This window comes from Pholis gunnellus (assembly GCF_910591455.1).
Source record: "Pholis gunnellus genome assembly, chromosome: 8".
Taxonomy (NCBI): domain Eukaryota; kingdom Metazoa; phylum Chordata; class Actinopteri; order Perciformes; family Pholidae; genus Pholis; species Pholis gunnellus.
The window spans coordinates 19,898,125-19,908,083 of record NC_136534.1 but is presented as its reverse complement, the minus strand read 5'-3'; the positions used below and the strand labels follow the sequence as shown (position 1 = coordinate 19,908,083).

Below are 9,959 nucleotides of genomic sequence, written 5' to 3'. Positions count from 1 at the left end.
AATTTCCCATAATTCATCACGAATGGCTGACAGTCTGTGACGTTGTTTGGTATCACAGGGAGGGGATAGAAAGAAAGTGCTAAACACCCAAAGCACAGGGATAAGGCGTAAAATTGGACAGGTAAATATATTTTAATGTAATTTCCTTTTCAGTTGATGAACCTACGCGTTAACGCGGTACTGGATGTCGGTCAGTGTGTCACCTGGTGTCGTGAAACTTGTTATCCTAGCAAAGGGGAGATAGGTAACGTCAACTGTCGACAGGGAACTAGCTAACGTTACTAGCTAGCGCCCTAGCTTAGCTGTGAGCTAGCAAAGCTATGCATGTGCAGAGAAATAAGTGATAACGTTAGTTCTCATTGCTAGCTTAACAGCTAGCTCCCGAACCTTGATTTTTGCTATCTACAAAACACAGAAATGCTAAATGTTGACTCTGCAGTCAAGTCACTTAAATGTTAACAAGTGCTAATAACGATGGACGTGTTATTTAATATACACCATTGACGGTTTGATATGTTTGTAGCAGGAAGCTAGCGACACACATCTAAAGCTAGTAACGATGTAGACCAAGACGTACTCTGTGAAATAACGTCAGGTCAGTATCTATTGTTACACAGCTTGCTAAACGGTGTAACAACCATCCGTTTCGTGACATTAAGCTAAAGCTAAATACGGTATTGTCATTCAAAACGGGGGTAAACTTGGCAGTCACAGCGCGTTTATCAGGCCACTCTGTTTGTAAACCAGCTATGTCGAGATAAGTTATTGGAAAAGTTATAACTGGTATTCTTGTGTGTGTGTGTGACATCTTTCTTACGCTACTCGTAACGTCCTTTTAAAAGGTAGCCTGGGGGGGCTTTAAATGAATCACTCATGTCAGATTTAATTAGCTGCGTTTAGCCGCAAACTGTCCCGTGACTTCTGTCATTGTTATCAGAAAGTTCTAGATTCCGATGTGGTCGCGTTAGTTTCCGCCTAATAGGGTCAATGTGTCCTGTTAACCGCAGGGAGCAACCCGTTTCTCACCGCTACGGTTAGAGCTGCTGCTATGTTAAGGACTGTCCACACCTCTTAGGTCATTTGGGACAGCATTGCTTACTCATGGAGATGCAGCATTGAGTCTTATTACATCACATAACTGGAACAGACTCAGAAAACATGAGGTCTGCTCCAACTCTGTTTTTCTTATCTGAATGTCTCTTATCTCTTAATGTATCTTCAGCTCTTTGAAATGCCAAATTCTATGTAATAATAATTAAAAAAAATGTATATTTCAGGCTGTAACGTCAACAGTGCGAGTGTGCAGTCCTCCCTGCCAAGGAAGGAGAGGCACCAGGGACCATGAGTGCGAATGGCCCTCATACAGAGGCGACGATGTACTTCGAGGTGGAGGTGGATCACCTGGGGCGTGACGACGAAGAAGACGAGGACAAGATACACTTCGACAAAGACGACGACCTGATCGCCGAGCCTTCGTCGTCCTCTGGACGGGTGTACGACCGCACGACGGTGCTCATTGAGCGGGACCCAATCCGGCTCGATGAGGAGGGCGAAGAGGAGGGTCACTGTGGAGGCTACGACGATGGCGTCACCTTCCTAACTGAGGGGGAAGGAGATGAGGAGGATGGCTCTCTGGCCTTTATGAACGACCCCGACGGCATGTCGCAGGGTTATGTGCACCACACCATTTCTCCAGACCAGATACAGTTCACAATCAATCCAGGCTCCACTCGCATGCCACGCAACATAGAGGGGGCCACCCTCACCTTGCACTCCGAGTGCCCAGAGACGAAGCTGAGAGAGGTAAGCCTAAATATATGCGTCTCCTCCGGAGGATACACAGCTGCTACATACTGATGAATTTTTTATATGCTTGTTGGATTACCGAGGACATCTCTTCTGTCAACTTTGGTCTGAACACAGGTGCACAATGTTTTCAACAGGCGGATAGAACGTGGTCAGCTCTATTGCTGCAGTTATGCTTTGTTGTGTTTCTTTAGTGCTGAAGTAATTGCTCGGTTTTGTTTGGTTATTGTGGAAGTAATCGCTCGGTTTAGTTGGTGGAGGCTCTTTGCTAATTGCTCAACAGAACAGCAGATGGTTTAAAGATAGATCTAACACGTCTTAATGTCCTTGCAGAGTGTTTGAGGCATAATGTAGCAATATAGCAAGTGGTTGCTATTTTGTTGAGTGAAATGCAAAGTACAGTTGCAAATACGTTAACATGCTGGAAGGTCTTTCCAGCTTTACTAGTGGAAGTGGCTTTGAAAACATCTGACAGTGTGCACTGGTAAAGTAGCCGGTCCTTGTGGAATAACGGGTACAGTGCTGAAGGACTGCTGGGAAGTACACTGTACTGTATTTCAGTTCTTTCAAATGAGACATGGTTCACACTTCCCATCAAGGAAATGTGACATACAAGAATTGTATGTCACAATACATGGTATTGTGGATGAACTGATCAGTTTGTCTGTTGCTGTCAGCCCAGTTTTAGGCACTTTATAAACACAAAGAACATTGTTTTATGTTAATTATATACCCCACTACCATCACAAGGAGAATGACATCGAAGTTGTGGATGAATACACATTTCTATGGAGAGTAATTAAAATAATGTCTTCCCGTTTACTGTGAATTTATGGAGCCTTTGTAGTATGTTTTTTTGTTGTTGTCTCTAATAAGAAACTGCACAAATAGTTAATATTTCCTGCAACAACACTATGATGCAACCGTGTACCGATGGTTCTGAGTGACAAGAAAATAACAGACAATTCTTGCTGATGTGTCAAATCCACTTTTTAGTGAAAATCATCTGTTGACATGATTTTGAGGGACACGTGGCTGCAACGCTTTTTAACTGCTGTACGCCGAGCCTGGTGTTTGTTTAATCTGTGTGTCATGTTGGGATTGTCTTGATCAACATCAATGTTCGTCCATTGTTGGTTGGCTTTTATCTGTATCGATTTCTGGTTCAATGTTATTGTTATGGCTTGATTTACTGTGACATTGTTACGAGGATGACAGAATGAATTTCCAAGAGGACAGTAAGCGTTCAGCCACCATACTTCAATGTGCCTAAACTGAAGTGCACACGCCAGAAAACAGAAGAAACCTCCAACCAAATTGATCTCCATCTTGCTTATTCAACGAGCAACGTCAAGCATCTAGTAATACATTGCTGTGAATACATTCACATAACCATTTAGTTTGTAATGCAGTGGTCTTTTTCCACGATACATGTGGGAGAGCGAATCATCCAATTCTCTCTCTGGTGGAGCAGAGTCACGATGGTGTGGGAGATGCAGACAGTGCTGAGCTACACGCTTTAGCAGGCGTCCTACAGTAGCTCTGGATGTTTGCTTCACAAATGATCCTTAAAATCTAAAGGAATGGCCTTTTCATGGCATGGTGAGGTGTGTAGGAGAAGGTGTCCTGAAGTGAAGGGTTGAGACTGCTAGGATGAACACATACCCATGTGTGAGTTATTCCTCCAAACTCCCAAAGCCACCACTTGCGCCATAACAAATATTAAACATCACGAAGGAGTTGTTTTTTTACAATATCAGGGAGTTAATGGCAGTGAGTTAAAGGAATATTGTTAGCTGAGAATGTGGATCCTCTTGCCCACCACACGCTTCCTCCACCTGACGTTGTGTTGAACACAGGGTAACGTTGTTTTGAAGAGGAGAATGAGCTGCTTTTATTCACATTGCCTCTGGGCTTTTTGTGTGAGCAGGGAGCAGGAGACTGCCACACTGCAGTGGAGCTCGGTGCTGTGAAACGGAACTGGTTGGGATGTATTGCATGGGGGTGGGTTAGTCATCATCACTGTCCTTTTGTGCCTGCTCGCTTCGTGCGCTGGCGGGTGGCCGAGTCATCGAGTTCAGGTCCCGTCTGAAAGGTCAAACCGAGTTTGAATTCAACCATGTTTTTTTTTAAGCACTGATGTCCCTCCACCCCTCTTCTTCCTCCGCCAGGTGAAGCGCTACCAGTGCATGCTCGAAGGCTGCACCAGGACGTACAGCACGGCGGGAAACCTGCGGACACACCAGAAGACCCACCGGGGAGAGTACACGTTTGTGTGCAATCAACAGGGCTGTGGGAAGGCCTTCCTCACCTCCTACAGCCTCAAGATCCACGTGCGCGTTCACACCAAGGAGAAGCCGTTTGAGTGCGATGTGCATGGCTGTGAGAAGGCCTTTAATACGCTATACAGGTAAGCCTTTACACCAGTGATGTAGATTGGATTGTGTCATCATTATAACTGAAATGTATAATTGTCTTTGGTTTTATATCGAGGTGTGCTGATCTATTTTTGACAACAGCAGGCCCAGGTTACGATCCGAGTCTATTTTGTCCAGGTTCTTAGTTTCTAGCGTTTTCACTGTTCTGATGTTGCTGTATTTTGGCTGAGGTCTCAAAGCAGTCACCATCCGAGCCCTCTGGTCTGTATTGTGCCTGGCAGAGGCTGGTACTCGGGGCAGCCCACTAATGGCACACATGACCTGGGTGGATTCTCTTTTTAATAACATTACTTTCCTCTCCCCCTCTTCCATGACACGCAGATCCTCCTACACGACCACCACTTACACCGTGTACTTTGTTCAGTTTTCTTCCATGTCTGTGTAGATGCAGTTGTGATCGAAATGTGGGCTCGACTGTCTTTTTTTTCATGATGCTTTGTAGACGGTCTTAACACAGGAATCAACACGTGCTGTTTAATGCCACTGTGCTTCGCTTGTCTCTCTCTGCATGTCTCCCGTTGTGGTTTTAATGCGACACACTTGATTGTCTCTACAGACTAAAAGCACACCAGAGACTTCACACAGGCAAGACATTCAACTGTGAATCAGAGGGATGCACAAAGTACTTTACCACACTTAGCGACCTGAGGAAGCACATTCGCACACACACGGGGGAGAAGCCGTTCCGGTGAGCATTGCCATTATCACACCATATTTAATCCCCCCCCCCCCCCCCCCCCTTTTAGTAGAAGATGAAGGAACTGTGATACTGATAAATACTCACAGATCGCTCTTTGAGTCTGTTTTAATGTTTGCTTGTCAACACAAATGACATGGTTAGGGCATTGTTATATTTAATGCTTTTACTCACAGTGTCTTTCACTCTGTTTTTATTGCGGGGGGGCTGCACTTTGTGTGTCACATGAAAATTCATCACCGTCTATTTGTATATTTTTTCTGTCTTTGCCTTCAGGTGTGACCACGATGGCTGTGGCAAAGCATTTGCTGCGAGTCATCACCTAAAAACACATGTACGGACACACACAGGTACATTCACTGGTTTGTTTGATGTAACCTTGGTTTTTCAGCTGTGCCTCGTTTGCATTTGCATTGTTAGAACTGCCTCCCACACGCATATATATATATATATATATATATATAGATATATATATATATCCATTTCTTTGGTAGATAGAAAAAGCTGTGGCCATGTGTACTTAGTCTTATTGGACAAATAACTTCCCTGATTGGCAAGAGGTCATTGTTAGATTTCTCTGTAACATTTTTCTCTGTTAAAAGTTAAGTAGGAACTTTTTATCTCGGCTGACGTTTTAATGATTAAGCCGTAACTACGAGTCTCCTTCTGTATCCTTCCCGCTTCGTCTCTCCTCACTCCGTAGGGGAGAAGCCATTCAACTGTCCCAGCGACGGCTGTGAGAAGACTTTCAGCAGCCAGTACAGTCTCAAGAGTCACATCCGGGGCCACGACAAAGGGCAGCCCTTCACCGTCACCCTCACACACCCGCTCTCTGAAGTGAGTCCCAGCACGGCACATGTTCTCCATGCACAGCCTGAGGTTCACGCTATACCAAATGAAAAAGAACTATCTTTAGAGTAAACTACCCTCATAAAAACTAATTTTGCTCATACCGAAGCAGTGGCAAGTTTAATCGGGTCCAATTAATCTCTTAATTACAGGATGCAAATCACTCGCTGTGCCTCAGTGACTTGAGCCTCATCTCTACCGACTCGGAGCTACGAGAGAACATCCATAATGTAAGTCTGGTTTAAAACATGTTCTCAAGATAGTCCGTAAAGATGGCCATTAACAGGCAACCATATCGACACCTAAGTTCAACTGTCACTGTAATAAAAGTGTAGAGGTAAAACAAGAATTTCTGCCATTTAATGCATTCATTACATACGTTGTAACTGTATTGCAGGCTCACCATTTGGACCTCAGCAATGTTACCCCTGTGAAAATCTTTGAGCTCATGTTCCAGAGTCCTGAAAATAGTGTCAGCCAAGATGATTCCCATCCCAACGGTGAGTACACACCAAAACACCGTCAGCCTGAATTCTAATGAATGTTCCCGTTCACTGAGGGGAGTGTTTTTTTTCTCCTCTTCCTCAGAGAGCCTTGCTGAATCCTTCAGCCTGGAGACGCCTACCCACTCGCTGGTGACTGACGGATCGCCTCTCATCTCTTTCTCTCTGCATCATACCTGCTCGTCCTCCTGTTCCCACACGACTACACCTATGGAGGCTCCTTCCCGGCTCCGTCGGAGCTCTTCCTCTCAGGCCTCCACCACGCCTGCTTCTGTCACTGCTGCTGTCGGCTCAACGCAGCCTCCCCCTTTCATTCAAGTGACCGGGCCTCAGCAGATCTCCGACGTGCCTGCCCAAGCCTCCGTCCAACAAGCACCGAACCATGTGACCCCCCAGCACTACGTGGCACTGCCGCCCACATTCCTGCAGCCGGATGCTGCCGCCCAGTCCGCTCCTCTACCGCCAGCTGTCTCCGCTCCGGCGGCTCCAGCACCGAACTCCGCGGCGCCGGGCACCGCTCCCGCGTCTGTCGTTGCAGCCGCCGCAACAGACGCTGTCGTGGCGGCTGTGGCTCAACCTGTGCCTTTGGCCAACCACCCCGTCACCAACTCTGGCCCCGGTTTGGCTACCACCCCCGCCACCATCACCATAGCTCCCACCTCGAACCTGCTGCAGCCCAGCCTGGTCATGTCCGACCAGAACCTCCAGTGGATCCTCAGCAGCGCTGCTAACAGCCAGCAGAACCCAGATCAAACGGTGAGTAATGGGGGACTCGATCTGTGCTAGTGTTGATTTTGTGATGCGTTAAGTTTAAAAAACGCATGCCTACATTTCTTTCATTCTGCCTTCTAATCATAAGTACGTTCATGTGAGAGGATTAGCAAAAAGCTGCGGCCGTGCTCAGCAGTGACTCTGTATTTGCTGTAAAGGAAAAGGTGTTACTTTTTAATCTACATTACGTTTAATACGACACAGACACACCACACATTTCCCTTCAATATAGTTATAAATCTGATGCAAATCAACCTCATAATACTTTAGGGTGTCCTCTTCATATCCTGCTTCAACTGTGGCGTTAAATATTTGTTCACAGTCGCATCAAGGAACTCCTAAAGTGGAAAAAGTTTTCTTCACCACAGCCATTCCAGTGGGAGGAAATGCTGGTAAGTCAATGAGTTGTGAGTTATTATATGTTTTTGGACATGGACCAAAAGGCTGTAATTAAATCATAAATGTAGTTTTGATATCCGGGGCCGTGCTTAGCTTTAATAGGATTCATTAAATGGTAGAATGGTGTCCTGAGAGCTTCACTAAAATACTGTCACAATTAATGCACAGTGCTAGAACTGTTCAAATGGTGACTATAACTTTTATATCTCATATTTATCTTCACTTTCTTTTGGTATGCTTTGCAGGACATTTGGAAAACAACATGCTTCTTGTTTTCGGTGAACTTAAAGTTCATTTTTTCTGTTTTCAGGCAGCTCGGTTCAACAGATCGGCCTCAGTCTGCCCGTCATCATCATCAAACAGGAGGAGTCCTGCCAGTGCCAGTGTGCCTGCAGGGACGCGGCTAAAGACAAGAGTTCAAAGAGTGCCTCCTCCGTTGTTTCCGCCCCAGCACCGCCGCAACCACCAGAGCCCCCTCCCCCCCCACCGTCACAACCCCCAGAGCCTCCACTCCCTCCAGCCCCCGCGTCTTCTTCATGCAGCCTCCCCGCGGCTTCCTCCAAGGTGGGTGAGGTGAGGCTGGAGGCCCCCTCTTCTTCTTCTGCTTCTTCTTCTTCTTCTTCCTCTTCCTCGGCTCAGACTCTCTCCGCGATAGTGAGCAGCACTGCCACAAACCCCCCCTCGTCTGACGGGTTAGCCAACATGGACGTCTCGGACTTCCTCTCCCTGCAGAGCCCCGAGACAGCCGCCAACATCGAGGCTCTGCTGCTGGTCGCCGATGACTTCAGCATGGCCACTGACGGCAATCCTTAGAAGAGCGGCCTTCTGAGTCCGGTACTCGTCCACAGGCTTCAATTCCACCCTCAGCAACGCCTCTTCTTTCTCCCTACATAGTGTGTGCACCTGCAGTGCTTTCTGTTCTGTAGAGAATTGTGCAACACACATAGAGAGAGATATATATATATCTATATATAGATATATATACACACAAACTATGAATACTTTTTGTCTCATTGCAGTAGTTGCATTTTGAAAGACAAGATTAATTTGCTTATTGAGATTTAGCCTGTCTATGCTAATGATGATAATGCAGGGAAAAGGCAGTAGACCCTTTTTTTTTTTTTTTATATATATATATATAAACATAATCCAAATGTATATATATTAACCCTCAATATCCAATCTGAATGGATTGGATGAAACAAACGAGTGTTGTTGAAGCACTGATAACTTAAGAGTTCCATTTTCCTTGAAGGTCAGACGCCTGAGCAGGAAAACAACTTGTCTGTATATCTTTGTACTGTACTACAGGTCCTAACAAATGCTTAACGCTGGTATGCAACTGACCAGAATGCACTGTTTATTAGAGGAATTTACATTAAGCGTTGCTCCCAGGAGGAATTTGAAGGGTTTGGTCACATCGCCCCTCATAAGGCTACAACATGAAGTGATTTCCTCTGTATTTAGTTGTTGTTTTTTTCCCTAGGAAGACTAGTGTAGTCCAGAAAATGTGATAGTTCTTTGATTTCTTTTGACAGATATTTACTAATCGAGAAAAGAACCTGTGAGCCGATCTGCCTCTTTGAGTCAAATTAATACATCGATAAGTTGCCTATAACTTAAACTAATTTAAAATTGTACATGTTAATTTATTTAAATACTTGATTCTTTCATCATACTGGTATTACCCTTAAGATAGCAGAAAAAAAAATCTATTAATTTATTCCAATCACTTGTTGTGTTTTTGAAGTTGAGCTGTTTTTATGTTACTGAATTGTTTTATTTTGCTTTTGTAAGAACGTGATGGGTATTGTTTGAGAACAGAGGCACCTGCAGTAGAGCGCACAGTGAAACTAAACGTCCCGAGGATCCGCTTGTTTGCAAAGATTGTCCACAAAGAGACAGTAAGCACCTACTGTCAACACCCCGTGTTTTCTAGGGTTGGGACCCTCTCAGGGATGCATCAAGTCACAACTGATCCCGGTTCCCTTCATTTGTTACTCAGACATACGTTTCTTTTTTCTTACCAGATGCCCAACACTTGCAGTAGCCCTCCGTTTCGCTGCACTCTTCCCTGTTTATTGCACACTAACTTGTAAAGTGAGTAATCCGACAGCTTGTTCCACTACAGACTTTTTTTTTTTGTATACAACTGCTGTAAAGTAGCATTTAAAAGATGTGTCCTGGCAACGATGTAAATACAGTACATTTTAGTGTAAACATCTTTGAGAAACTTGTAGATTATTCTAGAATTTGTATTTTTGTATAGACTTTTTGAAGTACTAACTCTGAGTTTGGAGCTAATGTGTTTATACCCTTAGTTCATGTATAGCCTCTGTCCTTGCATTCTTCCCCCAGTCACATGGATGCAGAAGAGTTTTTTTTTTTGCCGTGTTTTGTTGAATCGTTCTTCAAGCAGCTGGGCTTTTGTACAGTCCCCCCATAGTCCCAGAATATACGTAACACATAGCCTCCTGCTCAGAGTTTACCAGTATT

At 44.9% G+C, this 9,959-nt stretch overlaps 1 protein-coding gene across 1 annotated transcript; it reads left to right on the top strand.

Annotated features, from left to right (window-relative positions):
* Positions 1-57: 57 nt before the first annotated feature.
* On the top strand, positions 58-8,276 carry mtf1 (metal-regulatory transcription factor 1; the record flags this gene model as incomplete). The annotated part of the gene is made up of 11 exons (XM_079164612.1): positions 58-121; positions 1,278-1,803; positions 3,978-4,216; positions 4,801-4,932; positions 5,218-5,291; positions 5,645-5,778; positions 5,943-6,020; positions 6,188-6,290; positions 6,379-7,049; positions 7,387-7,456; positions 7,774-8,276. Exons 2-11 carry the CDS (start codon positions 1,342-1,344, stop codon positions 8,274-8,276), a joined length of 2,466 nt encoding a protein of 821 aa, XP_079020738.1. The 5' UTR covers positions 58-121; positions 1,278-1,341.
* Between the last annotated feature and the right edge of the window lie 1,683 nt (positions 8,277-9,959).